Source organism: Canis lupus, chromosome 21, assembly GCF_011100685.1.
Source record: "Canis lupus familiaris isolate Mischka breed German Shepherd chromosome 21, alternate assembly UU_Cfam_GSD_1.0, whole genome shotgun sequence".
NCBI classification, from domain to species: Eukaryota; Metazoa; Chordata; class Mammalia; order Carnivora; family Canidae; genus Canis; species Canis lupus.
Window position 1 is genome coordinate 13,797,864 of NC_049242.1, and position 21,805 is coordinate 13,819,668.

The 21,805-nt window shown below is 40.1% G+C and overlaps 1 protein-coding gene and 1 long non-coding RNA gene across 16 annotated transcripts in view; one reads left to right on the plus strand and one right to left on the minus strand.

Annotated features, from left to right (window-relative positions):
• The window catches only part of SYTL2 (synaptotagmin like 2), a 117,327-nt gene that overhangs the window by 64,446 nt on the left and 31,076 nt on the right, over positions 1–21,805 (plus strand). For 8 of the 12 annotated variants that reach the window (XM_038568400.1, XM_038568403.1, XM_038568412.1 and 5 more), the window contains exons 3-7: positions 1,366–1,517; positions 3,378–3,510; positions 15,194–15,266; positions 16,194–16,308; positions 17,861–18,664. In XM_038568400.1, the coding sequence (XP_038424328.1) occupies positions 1,366–1,517; positions 3,378–3,510; positions 15,194–15,266; positions 16,194–16,308; positions 17,861–18,664 (1,277 nt within the window). Of the gene's footprint in view, positions 1–1,365; positions 1,518–3,377; positions 3,511–12,901; positions 12,958–14,270; positions 14,353–14,388; positions 14,508–14,541; positions 14,685–15,193; positions 15,267–16,193; positions 16,309–17,860; positions 18,665–21,805 lie in introns of those variants that run through there. The other 4 variants (XM_038568405.1, XM_038568406.1, XM_038568407.1 and 1 more) reach the window with 4 other exon arrangements.
• On the minus strand, positions 3,920–14,211 carry LOC111091501. 4 transcript variants are annotated; one of them, XR_005375582.1, is made up of 4 exons: positions 14,107–14,183; positions 12,694–12,781; positions 5,817–5,965; positions 3,920–4,492 (listed from the first exon to the last, which is right to left on the minus strand). It is a non-coding gene; the product is annotated as an uncharacterized LOC111091501 (long non-coding RNA). The 4 variants fall into 4 exon arrangements; XR_005375583.1 differs by having other exon boundaries at positions 5,817–6,055; XR_005375580.1 differs by having other exon boundaries at positions 12,694–14,211.

Here is a 21,805-nt window from a genome sequence, read left to right on the forward strand (position 1 = left end):
GTGTTGGTGGGAAGGCAACTGGTACAGCCACTGTGGAAGACAGTGTGTAGGTTCCTCAAAAAATTAAAAATAGAACTACCCTACAACCTAGTAATTGCATTACTAAGTATTTACCCCAAAAGTACAAAAACACTAAATCAAAGGAACACCTGCACCCCTATGTTTGCATTATTTACAATAGCCAAGCTATGGAAGCAGCCCAGGTGTCCACTGATAGATGAATGGATACAGAAGAAGTAGTGTATGTATACAATGGATTATTATTCAGTCTTTAAAAAGTTAAACCTTGCCATTTGCAATAACATTGCAATGACATATATAGAACTAGAGAGAATAATGTTAAGAGAAATAAGTCAAAGAAAGAAAAATACCATATTATCTCACTCATGTGGAATTTACAAAGAAAACAAATGAACAAAGAAAAAAAGAGAAACCAAGAAACAGACTCTTGACTGTAGAGAACAAACTGATGGTTACCAGTAGGGATGTGGAAAGGATCGGAAAAGAGGGGATATGGATTAAACACTTATGATAAGAAAAAAACAACACTTGTCAGGTAGAACAGTGTTTTTTTAAGCAAGTGTTTGTTAGGGAGATCTTAGGGCCATATTTATTTTGTTCTACAGGTACTAGCTTTTCAATGAGCATGAATGATTGTGGAGGCCTTGAAAGCAGTATCTACACAATCGGAATTTGCCTCTGCCTTTACTCCCCACCCCCCTACTTCCATAAATTTGATCTTGCCTGCCTACAGCCCACTTTTTCAGTATTCATTTCTCTGGCATTAAGAACCAGGGACATCACGCACTAACCCCCCCACCCCCCAAAAGTCTCTGATAAATTCATTTTGCCAAATGGAAAGGATTAACCAGCTGATAACTCCTCCACCAGTTATTCATTGGGTATTAGGTGCCAGGCATTTGCAAAGGGTAGTTTTACATGCATTAGCTAATTTAATCCTCCAAGCAATCTCATGAAGTAGATTACCATGATGAACCTGTTTTTACAGATAAAGGGAGCAGGGTTTAGAGACACTTAATAAACCATCTTTCCCTGGGGTATTTACATTTGAACAGTGGACACAGAAGACTGCAGCCAAAAAGTGAATCTGCTCTTAAGAAATGCCAGGCATCATGTAGAGGTCATAGATGAAGTCTTTGATTTTTAAAAAATGTTAGCCTTGTCTTTCCTGACTTTTCAGTCAAAGAGGAATATGTATTTCTTGGTCATCTAGGAGGTTTGTGGGGTCTTCTAAAATACTGAGAGTTTTATTTGTATGTTTACAGATTTCTTTATCCACTGTCACGGTGAACTCATTTATTTACCATGGGTTCTTAGCAAAGTAAAGTTCTTTTTGTTTTGTAGACATTTGCCTGAAAAAATTAAGGATGACCAACAGCTGAAGAATATGAGTGGCCAATGGTTTTACGAAGCCAAGGCAAAAAGACACAGAGACAGAATTCATGGTGCAGATATCATCAGAGCATCCATGAGAAAGAAGAAGCTTCAGGTAGCAGGTGAGTTGCTCTAGCTAAAACATTTTGAGCTGGCATTTGTTTGGGCAGGTGTTGTCAGGAGATGGGAAGGGTGTTAGAATTATTACTGGAGTCTGCTGAGGGAAGTCATTTAGAGCTGCACTTTGCATAGTGTGTAGTCCTCCAGCTAAAAATATTCTTTCCCTGGACTCGGATGGATGAAAGCAGGGCTAAGGGACACAGGGTTATGTAGAAAAACATAGGAAATCCTTTAGATACAGTGTTACTGTGTTGAGTTGTAGTAGTATAAACAACTGGGGCTTATAAGGTGCTTACCACCTTCATTCCTTTGGCTTCTAACTGAAGATTCAGAACCATTTCCTCTGAGTAGGATGACAGGAAGAGATTAGCTTCCCTTTCAACAATTTTGACATCTGCTGCTTCTTTAATCAACCAAGTATATCATTTAAGGGACTGTAAAGACAGTATTTTGAGGGCTTCTTAGAATTATGTTTGGTTTATTAAATATGTATGGTGTGCCTTCTTCCTGACTCTGAGCTAGGCAGTGTAAACTCTGACCCCTGAGGACAGCCCCTGTCTAGCTCTAGCCTATAAGGAAAATAACTGTCCCCTCCTGAACATTTAATATGTGATAAGCATTTGCTCTCTATTATTTCTAACCATAGCAGCAGTCTCTTAAGGTAGGTATTCTTATACCCATTCTAGATATGGGACATATCAAGTTCAGAGAAGTGAAGTTACTTGTCCAGGTTATATCACTGGCAAATGGTAGAGCTGGGATTTCATTCTTTCTGACTCAGAGCCATACTCCTTGTAAAGAAGGGCCTGTTGTTTAGTATGTGCCATGCATTACTTGTATCCCTCTTGGTTTTTAAAACCATCCACGCCTTCAGAAGTCTTGGGAGGTACAAGTCAGTACTGTGGATTCTATTTTGCAATTGACAAAACTAGGCTTATGTGTGAAGAGACCTATGGTGAATACCACCCTGGAATGTGACTATTTGGAAACCGGGAGCTCTTGTATTGCTTCATCTTAACACCCATGTATAAGCATTCCAAGCACTTACTGGCACTGTGGTCCAAGGCAAGTTTCCTGAGCTTTTTGGTCCTCAATTTCCAAATCCGTAAACTTGGAAAATAGCTCCTTCCTCACAAGGTAATGCATGCATGCATAAAAACAAAACAAAACAAAAGCCAACAACACTGCATCTGACACTTAGTATAATTAGTTAATGCTAATTACTTGAGAGATGCTGGTAAAGAGTCCTGGGTGTGCAGAGGCAAAAAGAATTTATTTCCTGAAGAGGGAGCACCAGAGGTTTTATGGGGGACCTTGGCATCTGAGTTGGATATTGAGGAGTATGTGTAGAACTTGAGTGTGTAGAAGACTGGAAGAAGAGGCAGTGGAACATTCCAGACTAGAAGCATTTGTTCCCCTTTTGATCCCAGAGCCCAGACTTAAGTCAGGCACATTGCTGATGTTCAGTAAGTGCTTGGTAGTGATAGTGTCTCTATCCCAATGAGGACTAGCTGCCCTGAGCATCCCCCGGCCATACATATTTTGTCCTGACCCCAATTCAGGTCAAATTCACCTAGAGGTGGTCAGAATCTTGCTGGAGTGGTCTCTGCAGTTACCTGCCCATTTAAAGGTATGCTCATACTCGGGAGAGTCTGCTTGGGATAAGCTAACATCACAGGAATCTATTGACTTCTTTTGCAGATATAATTCTGATTCTGGGGACTCAGACTCTTGAGTGATTGCCTTGGCACTCCAGGAAGGCCTGAAGTTCAGGTCTGAGCTTCAGTGACAAGAGCTGCTAGGAAAGTTGTAGGTCATGGAAGTGAGAGATAACTTTCTTGTATTTACGGTTTCCTTTTCAGCTGAACAGAGTAAGGACAGAGCAACTGAGGCAAAGGAAAGCTGGGTGAATAATGTCAACAAAGATACTTTCCTTCCCCCAGAGCTAACTGGTGCTGTAGAAGAGCCAGAAGATGGAGCCCCAGCAAGCCCAAGGTAAGACAGAGCTCATGAGGACAGTCACTGCATGTGGGATTCATGGCTTGGGGTGCTATGAGCACAAAGACCAAACTCTTCTCACAGGCTCTGTGAAGTATGTATGAGAGAATTCTGGGCCCTGATGTGGATAAAGCCTGAGCAATACTCTTTCCCAGCTTCCAGAATTTCTAATAAGTCTGAATATTAAGTAAAATTAAAATGTTAAGTAGTGATTTCTTCCAGCACCAACAATAGCTGATTTTTATTTGTATTAATGATTTCACCTTAGAGTAGAATGAAGAGGTACTTCAAAATAAATACAGTCACTTCAGAGAAGAAGTGAATAGAGAGATAGAGAAGAGGTGAATTATGACCAAATTGTAATAACCTGGTGTAATAGAACAAGCTCAGGCATGGAAACGAGACATGAATTCAAGTCCTAAATATGCCATTTATTAGCCTTTTAATAATGGGCAAGTCATTTGACCTGAGTCTCTTTTCTTAATCATAGATAAGAATGATAGTATATACCAGGAAAGGCTGTAGTGAGAATTAGTGATAACATATGTAGAATACCTGGCACACAGTAGGTGCTTAATAAATGCCTCTTCAGGATGCAGGTTGTCCTCCATATTTCAGTCTTGATATTCTTGGTATTTTCCATATCTGTTACCATCTGGCCAAAGTGTACATTGTGCATCCTTCTTAAGAAGTACCTGATTGTGGAGCTACATTGCTACAAATGTTTTGATGATTTGCTTTTAGGTATTTAAGGATCTTCCCAGATGTTCATCCCTTGGAGGTGTAGTTGTTGCCCTTTGATGAAAAAGCAGTTGTATTTTATCTATAGCTCCTTGGTGAAGATGGTTCAATTCAGAGTCTCCAATAGGGCTGAAGTCGACAGATTTGCTGATCGTACAATTACCAAGTCAGGTTCCAAGCCTGAGGCACATGGGGATCAGGGTTGTTTCCAATATAGATTACAGGTGAGGGAGAGAGTCTGTAATATAGGCATCAATAGGCATTTCAGAACCAAATATGAGGCAAGTTATATCACACAGACAACGGAATACTGATTCTACTAAAATACCCATTATCCATTTCCCTGGGTGGTAGACTGGACTGTTTTCCCTCTGGGATGATTTATAATTTTCTCTTACATCTGTAGAAGCCATGTTGGCTGGAAGTTAAACAATAAATAGCCACTAGTTGATTTTGTGACCTTGCACTAGAAGGGACTAACTTCTTGGGCCTTTGGTTCCTCAACTGTAAAATGGAATAATAATGATTTGCCAACAGGATTATTGAGAACTTAATTAGCTAGTACATACAGAATTCTTACCATGGTCCATAGCACATAGTAGGCATTTAGTAAATGGAAGTATGGGCCCTCACATATAGAGTAATAACATACCCCTACCACTTCCCTTTGGTAACTCCCCATTTACCAGCAATCTCCCTAATGAGATAAAGGATTTCCTTCCATAGGGAAAGATGAGACCTGAAATATTAGAAACTTCAGGAGTGAAAACACAGTCATTTAGAATCATCATCAAGTTGCTGACAACACCTCCTAAGAGCCAGTGTGATAGGGGACAGGGACACCAGAACACGGACTAGGGGTGGGTACAAGTCCCACAGAAGGGGAAAGGAGATTTTGGGGTGTCAGAAGACCAACTTGGCAGTTTTACCTGGGTCAGACTTTCTGTCCTCCCAGGAACTCATTTCATCCCAAAGGGCCTGGGGGATAGAGACACCCCTGCCTTCATAGCCCAGCTAATTTTCTTTATGACACCATGTAGGCTGATGGGTATTTCTCCCCTGTTTCTCAGTTTGATGCTACTAATACAGCTTCCACAATTCATGTCTCCACTATTTTCTGCATTCCTTTGTGACCTTAGATGAGTCTTCCTGGTTTCATCTCTTAAATCAGAGCAGAGCTGCCTCACCAGGATATTATGAGATTAAATGAAATGAGATGTGGAAACCACTTAGCATTTCGCAGGAGGAAAGAAAATTGGCAATTTCCAATGGGTTTGTAATTATGTTATTATAACATAGATGAGATATGGTCGAGAAGGCAAGGATAAAAATGTCAGCTGTATCTAGTATGCTTCACTCATTATGTAACACAGGTGATAATCATCCGGAACTGTGGAAGGGGCTGTTGTATACTCCCTCTTCCTATGTCAGAAACTACTACTCATATCCGGTTCCTGCAGTGTTTCTTACCTATACTTTAACCTTTGGGAACTGGGTGTGTTAAGTGTATTTTGGGGCTTGTCCTTTTAGAGGAATGGAACTTCAATAGAATGACTCAGTACCTGTCAATATTTTCTTAGCCAGGAGTCAGGTGTCCGGGAGTCCTGTGAGGCCACAGTGACTAGATATTGCAATTTCCACAGGAGTTTTTTCTAATAGACTCTGTGGCAAGATTCCTTCTTTCTCTGGACACAATTCTGTGTGGTCCTGCCTGGGAAGAATTGAAACATCATGCATGCGCAGCATGAACTCAGGCGGTGTCCGCTACCTGTGTTCTTTCAGAACTCATCTATGTTTGCACCTGTCACACAAAGAAGCAAAGAGAGGTTCGATGACCAAAGGAGTAGACTCAGGTTTTCTTTAGAATGGCAAAGGGAAAACTGCAAATGGTCACAGTTCCAGTGCTGGTTGTTGAATTTTAACTGGGCAGTGTTGGCACAAACTGTAGTAAAATACTAGTGTTTTGTTTTTTTAGAAAATGTGTATTTCTAGTCATCATAGCTTGGTACCTTTTAAAAAATGTAACAAAAATGAAATAAACAACAAAGACATCCAAAATATAAACCCTGATCATGTGCTGGGATGCCTCAGCAAATTGCTATATATGATTCTATATGCATACTCTCAATTTCTGTACGTACCTCATAGTGAACCAGTAACAAACAGTTCTCAGGCTGGCACTGGTCCATGAACCACACCTTGTAGCACATTATGTCATTTTCAGCCCCCAAATAATTGGGGCACATATTTTTTTTTAATTGGGGCACATATACACAATAATCCACAGAGCCAGGCTGAACCAAGGTGGGGAATGGGAATACATAATAAAGATGTGAGAAGCTCCTCTCATGAGAACAGGACCCTGCCCATAAAGGAGGAATAACATCTCTTGACTATAGAGGTAGACCTGCTCTGGACAAGAAGACCTTCCCTTGTTACTTGAGATAACATAGTCTGTGAAACTAGCTTGGGCCCTCTGGACAACACCGAGAGTCTAGTAGCCTCTCTACTGAGAAGAGTCGTAAATGGTCCCACTCTTGGTGCTTCTTTGGTCTGAAGGAACCTGGAAGTGGACTGGCCCTGTAGTTTCTGCCCCTCTCTAATCTCTTCCTTTCAGACTGCCTCTCTGAGGCCTGGTCCCTGTGGTAGCTTATGTTGTCTTAGCTCTGTAGTCAACATTGGGCCAGTACTCTCAAAACATGATGGTTCTTTAAGTGTTTTCCAAGTTTCCCAATTCTTTCCCCCTTCTGGTTCCTCTTCCCATGCCCTTCCCCATCCCACATCCCTCTGTTGCCTGGTAGCTTCTCCTTTCTCCTTTAAGGGATCTAACATGCATTCCACTTAAAGAGTACTTCACCTTTAATAACTTCAGCCTGTGTGGATGGAAATTTTGAGCCTCTTGGCTTTTCTCAATGGTCAGCCTATTGAAAGATGAGTCTAAGCATGTTTGTGGCATCCTAACACACAGCCCAAGTAGTTCTTGTCATCTGGTGTGTAGTACAGATGAGGGCATTTCAGTGAAAGGAGTCAGAGGTCTGTCACGTGCCTGTCTCCCACACTGTGCAGACTTTCTGCTGGGAGGACTTCCAGTTTCTGATGGTTTCCAAAGATTAAAGAATTATCTTTCAAATACAGAAAAGCCAGTGCCTTCAACCAAGGGAAGCAAGGTGTTTGGTGCACAGAGGACTATGTTAGGGGCAGTGGGCATCTCAGTGCCCTGGCATTACACCAAGGAGGTGGTGGTAGCATACTCTGACTCTATACATACCAGCCCTGATTGATGTCATCAGTCAAAGGTCAGTGACTGCTTTTGCGGGAGAAAAAATAGGGGGTGGTATAAGCCAGCCTGAGACATGGCAGAAGCATTCAGAAAGGCCAAAGAAAGGCAGTTGCAAGAGTGAGATGTGGAGAAAAATAAGAAAGAGAAATAGGTTCAAATGGTTAGGATGGAACAATTAACCCATAGGTTAACTAGGCAACTCAGGCTATTTATTGGAAATACAGCATTTAAATGTCCTTGTTTGCAGTTGATTGGGAACACTTATTTAATGTCTTGCTAGCACCCAATAGGATAAATCATTCTGTAGGGTTGCTAATTCATTCTTCGTTCAGCCATTTGTTAAGTCAGTTGGTAATTATTAAGTGTCTATCGTATACAAGATGATAGCTAGGAATTCAGATGAACAACATACGGTTCCTGTCCTTAGGGAACTTATTGTTTGCAAAAGGAGCTGACACGTATAACCATAAATTGTGATGTGGTAGGATAAGTATAATTAAAAAGCTGTGGGAGCACACAGCCAGCAGCGCTGACCGTGTCCAGGGTGAATGGGAGGGATTGTCAGGGAAGCTTCTAGAGATAGTTATATGTAGGGCAGCTCTTGAAAGATGTGAAGGATTATGGCAGGTAGACATGGGGAGAGGAGAATACAGGCAGTGGGGATGACTTTGGGGCCTGGCATGTTGGAGACATGGAAGTAGTCTAGTATGGTGGGTATACTGTGTGAGTGGTAGGCAGTTATGCTGGAGGAAGAGGCTAGAACCAGATTGTGAAGAGCCTTGAATGTTGGCCAAAAGGCTAGACTTTTCCCTTTAAGTAACAAGAAGCCATTAAATGACTTTTTGATCAAGTTTACTTTTTAGAATCATCATTCTGGTAACTTTGTGGAAGATGGGGTTAGACAGCTCAATTAGAACATTATAACAGAAGTTTAAGTGAAAGTTGGTGAGAACCTAATCAAGGAAATGGAGAAAAGAAATGTCTAGAGTTTTAGAGATGAAATTAGAAGAAATTTGAAGTGTTTGTAAGACACAGCTATCTGATAATCTATAAAGGATATGAGAATCCCTTGATGAGAAGTTCTCAACTGTGACCTGTAGGTTAGAACTGCCCAAGGAACTTCCAAACATTCAGATTCCCAGGGCTGAGTGTCACTGCATTTCTTTCTCAAAGTTGAGGACAGAGATTATTCACCACCATATCCCATCTAACACATGGTAGGCAATCAGGAATAAGTATCTGTGGGATGAATGAATGAATGAATGCCAGCACCGTCTCTCATTGTCCTTCAGCACACTTCTCACTACCTGACATCATGTTCTATATTTACTGTCTGTATGTATTATCCCTTCCCCCCAGATCCATGAAGAAAAGGACTTTTGGTTTATTGCTATATTTTGTTTGGTTTACTGCACTATTCCTAACACCTTCAACAATGCCCAACAAGTATCACATGGAATGAATAAATAAATGGAGAATAGGTGGAGAGTGAGAGTCTGACCAACTGACTGAAAATAGTTGATGAGATAATTATGAAATAAAGAATAACAGTGAATGAGGTTAGTGAACAAACGAATGAATAAATGAATGATTAAATGAAGTGGTTTGCAGCTCAGGAAGTGAGTAGGAAGAGGAAAAGGAGAAAAGTCAAACTACAAGAACAGGACTGACCCCCTCTGGACTTAAATGGAGAATCAGTTGAGCAGTAGCACCATGAGCTCTGGTGATTATAAAAGATGGAAGAGAATGTGAGGAGTTTTCTCACCTTCGGACAACGGCAAGAGAGGGGCATTCAGGATAGAGAACTGGAAGGCACAGAGGCAGGAGGGAGCTTGGCTACTACAGAGGTTTGTGATGCCCATTCATCAAAAATATCCCTAGAGTCCTGGGATCAAGTCCTGCATTGGACTCCCTGCAGGGAGGCTGCTTCTCCCTCTGCCTATGTCTCTGCCTCTCTCTGTGTGTCTCTTATGAATCAATCAATAAAAAATCTTAAAAAAAAAAAATCCCTAGAGAATGTGTCCAAAATGGATTCAGGAGAACAAGGTAAAGCCTTCCCTGTGGTATTTCTTTCCATGGCATCAGCACTTCCCTGTGACATGTCAAAGTGATGAGTCTTCTTACAAGGGAAGTTGTGCATCCTCACTTCTCATTGTTTTTGGTAGAATTAAAACATTGTTTTGTTCTAAGTTGTCATAATGAACGAATATGCTAGTCTCTAAGCTTGACTGCCTATGCTTCAGTAATACTTCTCCCACCGACCTTCCTCTTAACCTTCTGCTGAATGGGAACCAAGCAATCAAAACCATGTCTTTACACAGACTTCTACCTCTGAAATGAATAATACTTTTTTTAAAATTTTTTAAATTTATTTATGATAGTCACACAGAGAGAGAGACAGAGAGAGGCAGAGACACAGGCAGAGGGAGAAGCAGGCTCCATGCACCGGGAGCCCGACGTGGGATTCGATCCTGGGTCTCCAGGATCGTGCCCTGGGCCAAAGGCAGGCGCTAAACTGCTGCGCCACCCAGGGTTCCCAATAATACTTTATATATTAATTAATTGAAATAAAAAAATATATATTAAAAATATATTACTAATGTTAATGACTAACAGTCATTACTGTTATTTCTTTCTCCTATTCATATTCAACTATATTTCTAGAGCATGAGTAGAACGTATATCCTATGTTTGTAGGGAAAAAGTGAGACTTTACTTTTGCCAAGGATACCCGGAGATAATATACTGTCTTAATCAAAGGAAAACAAACATTTAAAATTAAAAAGAAACCTACAAAAACCAAGTCTTTAGTTCTGAAATAGTATTAGTTTTTCTAACGTTCTTTTTCCTGGAAGGCTTTTGTTTATTCTCTCTCAATCTCTCTCTCTCTTTCTCCCCCTCTCCCTCCCTATCTCTGTCTTACAGATGGATTAGCTATTTACCTCTAACCCTTCAATAATAAGATCGATGTGAGGCACCTAGCTGGCTCACAAAAGCAAGGTAGAGATGCCCATCTATGGACAGTACATTTGATCTTTGTTCTTGGATACGTTGCGTATCCAGTGATGTGACCATTTCATTTCTTAGAGGCCTGCCCCACAGAATCCCTTATATTGAGGTCTTTAAAACAATCTTTTTTAATCTCATAGACTCTTGGATTTGCCCACATCACTTGTGGTGGAAATAGTTTCACTGTGACATCAGAGTGTCTTACACTTGGCTGAGACTATACACGTTAGAGAAATCTATAGCGTGCAGTGTGGTGGCACCAGAGAAGTAATGTTTTACTTAAAAAAATACTGACTTGAAAGGCTTCGCCTAGCATATTTTCTAACTTACTCCCTCCCTTTATTCCTGAGCCATTTCTTTTGTTTATTCATGTGTTTGAGCTTCACTGAGTGTAACATATGCCAGCATGGTGCTGGGTGCTGGGGATGTGATACAGCATTAACTTACAAGGACCTCACCATCCAAAGAGAGAGGTCACAACAACAACACGTGAAAAAAATCACTTGCAGAGTTTACTTCTGATTCAGCACTGTTAATATTTAAGCTGCAAAATACCTCAAAAGGTATAAGAGGTCTGCTTTTATTTTTAACTATTTAAGTGAGAAAGGCCTGTTTAGGTCCAAAGCTTTTAAAAGTTGCTTTCATGTACTTAGGAGCACTTTATGGCTGGACACAGACACAGATGGAGTGTATGGCTGCCTATGTAGTGTAATTTAAAGCCTCACCTCTCTCCCCAGTGTCCTTGCAACAGTACCTAACATTATTATTTCTTTATAGTTAAGTCTTCAAAGAGTTATGTTAAAATGCAGATACTTTTAACCCTAATGCCAACATCATAATGTAATACTTGAATAATTCTTTTAACAAAGTAAACATATTCTGTCTAAGTGTTCCTTCTGGCAGGTAGTTTTTGAAGGGTGCCTGAGGGAGCTATTACAAGCACAGGGTGTGGAATTTGGCTTGCTACAGTTTAAAAAGTGCATCTTGTGGAGTGTACTGAATGTCTTTTATATTCAGGACACAGTCTACTGCCTCCAAGAGGGATTCCAAGAAACAAAGACATAGTATCTGGCTATAAAGAGACTACTCTTTTAGGAAAAATTATGCATCCGTATGTGAATATCTGATCACATGATAAATAGTGCCAGACAGAGAGCAAGTTTCTAATCCAAAGAACCAATGAAATGTGCTATAAGATTCGAGACAAGGAGACCCACTTCCACATGGGTTGATACCAGAGCAGCATCACCAGGCAGTGAGATTTGGACTGGGCTTGGAGATGAGAGCAAGGGCTGAGAGCACAGCAAAATACGTGAAGGCTGGGCTGGGGGATAGGCTGAGTGGAGATAACAACCAGTCAAGAGAGTTTTGGCTGTAATGAGTAGATAGACAGCTTTGTTTAGCATGAAGCGTCAACAGAAAGGAAGAAAATATACTGGGTAGATGATGAAGGATCTCCAGTTCCTTCCTGACAAGTTCCAACTTCATCTCACAGACCTTGGGGAATCCAGGGAAAGGTAACGAGGAAAAGAGCAACATGATCAAAGTTGTATTTGAGATCATCCCAGCTTACTGGTGGAATGCTGAATGGATTAGAGGGGTGGAACTTCAGAATCAGTAGGTCAGATGTGAAGTTAATAGTCAACAGAAATACAGGAGGTAACAATACACCTGGAAAGGAAGTGACAGATGTGAGAGTGACTGGGAAGGAAGAATCACTTGGACCTCAGTCGTCTTGCTATAAACCACTGCTTTTTTTTTTTTAAATAAGTATTTATTCATTCATTCATTCATTTATTCATTCATTCATGAGAGACACAGAGGCAGAGACATAGGCAGAGGGAGAACCAGGCTACCAACGGGAAGCCTGTGCAGGACTCGATCCCAGGACCCTGGGATCATGCCCTGAGCTGAAGGCAGATGCTCAACCACTGAGCCACCCAGGCGTCCCATAAACCATTGCTTTGTTACTGTGAGAAATCAGAGGCAGAATAGCCTTGCCATTGTTATGTGTTCTTTGGGGTCATGGTCAGACACACCTGGCTCAAATCCCCAGCTCTTCCTGAACTCATTTTGTAACATCCAGCAGATTCCTCAACCTTCCCAAGGCTTGGTTTTCTTATGAGTCAAATGAGGAGAAAGGTACATACCTCCCAGGGATGTTGCAAAAATCAATAGAAGATAAGATGGTTGCTGTAATGATGGTTGCCAAATAATAGGCAGGCATGCCAAACGTTGCTGTATTCCTCAAGAGAAGTAAACCCAGAGTTTAAGAAGTAGCTATATTTTCACAGACAGACTTTGAGGTCTAAGACTCTTGTTTCATTTTTTCAAAGTAAGCAGACTAACCAAGTAGCTAACCACGTGTCCCAACCTCATCTCATTTTCCTCTCTCCCAGCCACATGCTAACCTGGTGAGTACTGTGTATTTCTGTATTTTAGTGTACAGCTGTGTGCTCTGAATGTGTTGTTTCTTCCTCTCTTTTGCTTTCTGAGCTAAGAAACAAAGACTTTAAAAAAAAACTATATAATATGCCTTGTTGTTGTTTGGCAGATAACATGGATTTTTAAAGGAAAGCTCATGGTTGCCTATCTGCTTCCATCTTCCTTGGCGCTGGTTCAGTGGCCTTCACCTTTTTAGTTGTTCACCATCTGTGGCCCAGCTGCTCTACACGACATTGCAGGGGGATAGAGTGATGGTCAAGATGGTATTCCTGAGGGATCTCCCATTTGGCTGTGAGAGATCAGATACTTGTGCACAGGAGGAGGTTACATAGTAGTCATGATGTACATTGCTTGATAGAGTTTAGTAAGACAGAGATTGAGTTCATGTCTAGTTTTATGATGTGAGATAGAGGTACTCAGAGCTAGGGACCTGAGTTTCCAAGGAGCAGGGAGGAGAAAGTGCAGTGGTTCTGCTTATCCTTTGTTCTTGGTGAGTAAGAGGAGAAAGGAACAAGGTGGCAGAAGATGTGTGTTCCGTGGACAGCCCTGACCAGCAGCACTTGGTTCAGGTCTTCTGATCATGTGAATGCTTTATTTATAAGGAGATAATATAAAATGGTCTAAGAAACTGAGCCTGGCATGTGCTGTAAGGTTCCCCATGTCACTCAGTGGTGTCTTAAGATGGCAGTCAAGATAAATTGCTTTCTAATCCTGAGCTATTGGTTGTTTTTATAGTGTGGACTGAGTTCTCTTAGTGACCAGCTGCTTTTTTTCACATTGACTGCTAGAAGACTTGATAGAAGTTTGAGCCTACCAGATTCCAATGATGTGTTTTTCTATTAGCCTTAATTCTGGCTCCATAATAAATTTCCATTCTTGTTCCCTGCTCTTCCCCTTCCCGTCCTTTCCCCCACTCTTTGTCACATCTGTGTGATCAAGATGTATTTTATATACATCTGCCTCATCTGCCACAATTCCTTTCTGGAACAATGAGTAGGGTAATGAGAGGGAACATGGCCTCCATAGAAGTTCAGTCTCTTCCTGAGACTAAGTCTCTGCAGAAATAACAACTGGAGTGCAGAGGGAAGGAAAGGAAGCCATAGAAACATGTAGCCTACAACTGGAGTCACTGTATTCTTGGGCCGGGCTCCGTGTCCTTGGGGCACATTGCTCTCCTTCCGCAACCTCTGCTTCCTCTGCTGTATGGTGTAACGCCAGCACCTTTCCAGGCATTTTCTAAGTTCTTGACTCTGTGACATCACTAAGAGGACATGTGGAGTCTAAGTGGGCACAGTGGTTTCAGCCAATAGTGACTTCACATTTGATGCCTGAGGCAAGGCCACTGGAGCAGGAAGTCTGAGCAGGTGGTTTTCTTCATTCTCTAGGGCCACTCTGACTCTCTTTTCTCCTTCTTTCTCAATAGCCATGGGAGTGGTTGTTCAGGAAGGAGCCCTGCTAAACTCACTTCTCTCCATTTACTCTTACCTCACTCTCATCCTGGGGCTGTCCTGCCCTTTGGGTAGACAATCTTATTTATTCTTCTGAGCCAGCTCTAGGTTTCTATTCTCCCATCATCTTCTGGCTGCTGTGCTTGGCCTTATCCCTCTTGTATTGAACTAAGAACTCACTGGCTAGCCTGGAGAGTTGGGTTGAGAGTCCTCAGCAAGATGCCAGAACGCCACTGCATCCCTGCACGGTGTGCTGTCAAGTCACTGGTCTCACCTGAGTCTTTTCTTCAGTTATTTCCCACTTGAGTTACAGTGAGCACTGCGATTCTGTGAAATCAAGCCCTGACACACTTTGGGCCTTCATTTCAGCACTGACATCCCCTCCCCCCACCATCTTGCGATCAGTAGCTCCCTGTCATCTGCACCTGATGTTAGCTGCTGACTTTGAGCTGAGTTCATTTCTACAAATTCACATTGTGAACCTCTTGTGTGCTTGGTACCATGATAAAAACTTCAAGGCTTCTGCTGGATGGTTTTGCTTGTCTCACGCCTGCCTCTCATTTCTGCTCTGCCTTTGCCTTTGCTTCACTGCTTAATCATCTTTAGGCCCCAATTCCCTCTCTCTTTCTAACAGTTTGGTTTTACAAACTTCCTCTGCTGTCCTGCCTTAATAGCTCTATGCTTCAGAGTCATGATTTATGCTTCCTCAAAAAGTAAGGGTTTATTCTCTGAATTATTGTTTCTTTTACATTTCTAGCATGGTAAATCCAGCTTCCACTGTGATTGATACCCGGGAAAACACAAGGAAGTCCACTGTGTCTCCAGCTAAGGTAGATTGAGCTCAGCCTCCAAATATCTTATTTTTGGCAAGAATGCCATTTTTCTCATTTTAGCAAAGCACCATGAAATAAAGAGGACTTTTTGGCACCAAGTACAGATAATTTTTACTATTTGATGTAAGAAGCCACTCTTATGGTGGAAAAATTGATGAATACCATGTTTCTGCATTGCTGAAGACTCCAATTTCTTGCTCTAGAGAATAAAAAGTCAAATTATTGGGGATTGCTGCTTTTTAAGCATTCAGAATGTGGCTCGTTAGTTGCATTTCAGTCCACATTCCTATTCATAGTTTCCTGAATCTGTGTTACATGTCTGCTTGTGGGAGGGGATTGCCAATTTATGAAACTCTAGACAGTAAACATTCATATTCAGTTTTGTATTAATTTAAAATTTCTATTTACTGATTCCCAGTCATTGGAATTGATCATAATAGTGATAATGAAGCACTTCAAATACCTTGATAAGTGTCTTCTAATTCTTTATAGGAAAGATCATTTACAATTATATTAGTTTACCTTTTAAAGGTAAATTAGTTTACCTTTAATCAAGCACAGCAAGAATCTCATATGGTAGAAAGAGCGCTGGGGAACTCTGCTCTGATTAGTCTCTGATTTACTCTAACTTTGACCAGGTCCAAATTTTCTCACCTTTGTAAAATGTGAGGTTTAGATTCGAATAACTGGTTCTGATCTAAATTTGCAGGACCCTGGATTGAGTATATTTTATATAGTTTAATTTTTCTCTGGCATATATGGCAATTCTGTGCCAGCCACATTAACCAGGACAGTAATTTTTCAAACATACCAAATAGAGTTCACTGGATACAACTATCAATATTGGACATAATAAGCATTTGCTAATATTGAGTTGCTGCTGTGACATTTAAAACGAGTTTAATAAACAATATTTTTCCCCAGCAAAGGAAGAATCCGTTTAATAGCTCCAAGTTGCCAGAAGATCACTTATCTCAACAAACCAAAGGTGAGACGTCAAAAAATGGAAAGGCTGGTTTCTCTCAGACTTCAAAAGAAGGTAAATATTATTTTTATGGACTAGATATTTTTATCTTCGTTATCTGTGGACTAAGGGAAATTCTCAGAGTTCCTTTAACTAAAATAACTTGCAAGAGAAAGTGAAAAGTCCTGATGATTTTCTTATTTTACTCTGCCCATTGGTTTCTTGCCTGAGGGAAGGAAGCAGAAATTTTAGAAACAGGGAGTTCATGCATTCCAGTCATGGAGCTGACACTTGTTTGACTTCCGGGCCTTGGGTTCCCCCTTAGTGAACTAGGGAATTTTTGGAGGGGAAGCATTCATTCATTCATTTAACAGCACATATTGAATGCCTACCACATGCAGACACAGTTCAGGTAAAATTGAAAAAGGTTGCCTCAAGAAAAAAAGGCCACTTGACAACATTATGATCCTCTAATCTGTAACTATCAGCCTTGTCCCTCAGGAGGCATTTGATCAGGTTTGTTGGCTTAATTAATTGAAGTCTGCCTCTTACAGAATTTTACCATTCTTCCATACCATTAAGAATACTAGAAAATTCAGTCTCTTCAAAAACAGCTGTTAGAAGATTCCACAGGCATTAAAGATTGGACAAGGGGTAGAAAATTAACATTGAATAGTGGAGTTGGAGTTTTAGTTATCCATGTTGATATTAGTGTATTTCCCCCTCTCTATTGGATATACATATTACATATTATATAAAATATTTTACAGAAAAAAAGCACTGGAACATGTTCTCTTTTTTTTTTTTAACTTTTTGAAAAAGTTTTTGTGTTTCTTTTTTAAAGATTTATTTATTTGAGGGGCGCCTGGGTGGCTCAGTGGTTGAGTGTCTGCCTTTGGCTCAGGTTGTGATCCCGAGGTGCTGGGATCAAGTTCCACATCAGGCTCCCCACAGGAAACCTGCTTCTCTCTCTGCCTGTGTCTCTGCTCTTTCTCTGTGTTTCTCATGAATAAATAAAATCTTAAAAAAAAAAAAAAGATTTATTTATTTGAGAGCAAGAGAGAGCAAGTGGGAAGGGGCAGAAGGAGAGGGAGAGAGAGTCTCAAGCAGACTCCATACTGAGTGCACAGCCTGATGCAGGGCTAGATCTCACAACCCTGAGATCATGACCTGAGCCAAAACCAAGAGTTAGACACTTAGCCAACTGTACCACTCAGGCATTCCTGAAAAAATTAATTTTTGTCTTAGAGATTTTCTTTTTTAAAAAAATTGCAATTTTCTTTTTAAAAAATTGAGTTCCTTTTTCTGGTTTCCACATGAGAATTTTTAAAGCAACTTCTATGTTTTTCCTTAGCCTCCTTAAGAATTTTAAAATTCTTTTCTAAAAAATTTTTAATGAGTATAAAAATACCACAAAGTATATATGTAAAGTACAGTAATCGTAAATGTCTAGTTCAATGAAGTTCATGCATGAATTTTTAAATGCTTTTTAATTAGGTCTGCCCTTATGCTAATACTTTATTGTCTTTAATATTTTACTACTTTTGCTAAATGTAGATTAGATTTGTGATAGGTGTTTTAGATTATACTCCATTTGATATGTCACCTAATGTATTTTGATTTTCAGGTGAATTGTCAGAGGCAAAAGAAAAGTCACCTATCCCAGATATTTCAAGCCAAAATTTAGAGAAACCAAAACAAACATTTCCAGGCCCTGAGAATGGATCCCCAATCAAAGCTCCAATCCCTAAAGCCAGAAGAATGCTCCACAAATCACAGGAGTTAAAACAAGATGATAAGCAATCTTTTCCTAGACAAGGGACAGACTCTCTGAGCACAAGGGGAGCTCCAAAAGGAATCCTGAAGCGCAATTCCAGTTCCAGCAGCACAGACTCAGAAACAGTTCGTTTTCATCAGAACTTTGAACCCAAAAGCAAAATTGTGTCACCTGGCCTAACCATCCATGAGAGACTTTCTGAGAAGGAGCATTCTTTAGAGGATGACTCCTCCTCACACTCACCAGAGCCATTAAAGCATGTGAGATTCTCTGCAGTGAAGGATGAACTCCCACAGATTCCTGGGCTAAGCCATGGCCGGGAAGTAGGAGAATTTAGTGTTTTAGAATCCGACAGGTTGAAGAATGGAACGGAAGATAATGTGGATGTAGATGAGTTTTGGAATGACGCTAAGCCTTCCCAATCCAGGAAGCCTTTGCCTTTACATCACTCAGCCTCAAGCCCGAGTGCATCAGAAAATGAAACACATCAGCTAGTGACATCTGGTTCTTTTCCAATTAGTGAGCATCAATCTCCCTCAGAAGTTTTAACTGCAAGACCAGAGTCCATTGAGAATCCACCTACCATCAATGAACAGAAAGCTAAATCATCAGAATTATCAAGGCTTGAATCAGAGTTGTCTAAAAGCCCTGCTGGTAAGAGAATCATCACTACTAGGCTATGAAAACCAACCCAATGGGCTTGGAATGGCCAGGCCAGCCCTGTAAAAGCCCCATTTTGCCTTCTAGATATTCCAGCTACAATTCAGGCGGGTGCCCCTGGGGAATGATTATACTACCTACCTCTTAATGGGTTTGGAGGTTTTCCTCAGTCACCAATATCTAAAGAGATAAATAAAACTAAAACCAGGTTAGCACAGTTTCTGCTTTTCCCTAAAAAATTTAACTATCAATTATTTAAGTAAACAAATTATAGCATTTTGAGTTAAATCAAGGTGTGTACATAGAGTAAGAATTAAAAATAGACTAATACCTTTGTACAGAATATATTATTCACCTAATGCGTATTTATCAATTACCATTTAATTAAACTTTGATTTTTTTTAAAGAGTTTATTTTTAAGTAATCTCTACACCCAACATGGGGCTGGAATTCACAACCCCAAGATCAAGAGTTGCACACTCCACTGGCTGGCCAGCCAGGTGCCCCAGATTTTTTTTTTTTTTCATCTCAGAAGAACCTTCATTTTTTTTTTTTTTTATTTGAGAGAGACAGAGCATGAATGGGGGGATGGGCAGATGGAGAGAGAGAAGCAGACTCTCCACTGAGCCAGGAGCCCAACTCAAGTCTCTATCCCAGGACCCTGAGATCATGACCTGAGCCAAAGTCCGACACCTAACCCACTGAGCCACCCAGATGCTCTGAACCTTCATTTTCTTGGCCATTTATTCTTAGATCATAAGAACTGAGAAGCAAAATACTGTTTTTCCCTGCAACCTAGTTCACTAGCGCAGTCTTGAAGATTTTGCATCTCTCATGGGATGAGATACTGTTTTCCCATACCCATATGAGTACTTCATAATTCTTACATTTTAAAAAACAGAAACAATGGAAAAAATCATGCTGTGCATTCTCTCCCATCTTCTACCAGTCTTCCTCTAACCTTATGATAATTTCCTTATAGTTAGAAAAATTTACAATGGCAGCAGTCACATGTCTGATGCACTTGCTCACCTCCTTCTTTATTAGTCAATATTAAGTTAACCCTGGGTCACTTTTGCTCAGCCCTACAGTTTTATACTTGTTCACATCAATCCACTTCTTAAAGAGCAAAGCACTTTCAAATACCAAATACCCCCCTGCACCTCAGACATTTTGAATAATTTAAACACAATTATTTTTAAAAAAATAAAAAATTAGCAAATGCTTCTTCAATAAAAAAGCCCCTCATATTAAAGGAAATTACTAAAGTTTGATAAACATTGGCAAATAATTGGATGATGCTTAAATGTTTGTTCAAAAGATGAAAAAAATTATTTAATATTTTCCTTTATTACAATCCACAGAAAAATTTGGTAGACCCTTTCCTGTTTTTCAAACTGCCTGCTTCCTACAATGACAGACTGTATATTAGTATTAACTACTGATTTGTGCTTTCTGATTTTTATTTTTACTTTTAAAGATTTATTTATTTTAAAGAGAGAGGGAAAGTGTGCACATGAGCGGGAGGGAGAATCTCAGTCAGACTCCTGGCTGAGCGTGGACCCCACCCCCACTGCCACAGGGGGCTTCAATTCCATGACCCTGAGATCATGACCTGAGCAAAAAATCAGGAGCCGGATATTTAACCATCTGAAACATGCATGTGCCTTTGTGCTTTCTGATTTTTGAATCCCAGCTGACCAAGAAATTTGTAGCATCATCAGCTACACTTATTTTGATTGGCCTCCTGGCTTTAGAGCTTATGTACAAAGTTCTGCTTACTTATTATTGTGCTACTTACTACAAAAATATATACAAGTAAATAATGAAGCTTGAAAAGAAAATCAGTCCCCCAAAATGGTAAACGCAAAGTATGTGAATTATAAGGGTTTGACTTTAGCTCTGACCTTCAGTACAGTCAAAATGACATTTGTTACTACATTGGGAAGTACAAAAGAATTCCTCAGAGAAAATGAAACATTACCTGGTACCAAATCTTTAAAATAAGTGTTCTTGTTTTAAAAGTAATACACTTTTGTTGTAAAACATTTGAAAAGAAGAAATGCACACAGAATAAAACGAATACCATCTGTGATGTCATCACCCAGCACTAAGTATTGCTAACATTTAATTAGAGACCTTTCAATAATTTTTAAGAATGAATATAATTTTAAATTATGTTTATACTACCAGACTTCTTGTTCTTACTAATAGTATGTTATAATCAATCATCTTTTTCATCATTGTCTTCTGTTAAGCGAACACAGAATTCTTCAAGATTTCTCAAAGAACTTCACCATTATTGACATATATTCAATAGTGCAAAGTGTAGTTAAGGAAACCAGTATCTACTATGTGCCAATTATTGTATAATTCTTTGTTGTTTTCACACTTAGCTGGAGTCAATGATTAAAATTAAAGATAGAATTTTATTAACTGATATGTCCTCTAGTGCATTTGAAATGTAACTGACTTCATAAAAATTCAGCTAACATAATTTTCAGGAACACACATTGCATGGCTTAGCATCTGTAAGGAAGAGAGAGGAATGCTGAAACGCCTGGGTCTTAACTAAAGGGAAGAGTGCCTGAGCTCCCTCAACTAAATGTACTGTGTACCCTATGATTAAGGCTCAGAAAGGATTCTTGATATTAGAGCTTAGATAATCTTCTCTAGCCTCTTACCCTTTGGTCAGCCAACATCAGGGAATGGTTAGAGTTCACATTCTGCATCAGTCTTGTTTGTTTATTTGGCTCACAGAAACTAGTTTGAAACTCACAAATTGTAGAAGGGAAATAGGGAGTAACAGAGGAGGCTCTTGAGATCATGGTCCTCAAACTCTAGCATGCAGAACAATCACTGGGATAGCTTTTAGTAAAGATTCCTAGATCTCTCTTCAGAGATTCTGGTTAATGTATCAAGACTAAGGCCCAGGAATACAAATATCCTCATTGCACCAAGCTAATGTTCTGGAGGGAGCTCCAAAAAGTTCTTTTCCTAATTCCTGAAATCTCCTTGGTCCATGTTCCTCAAACTTGGTGTAAACCCCTCTAATATTTATGAGTATGCCAATGGATGGGTGGAATCATAAAATCAACATGATGTATCTTCCTAGAGTGTTTGTTTTATGAATGG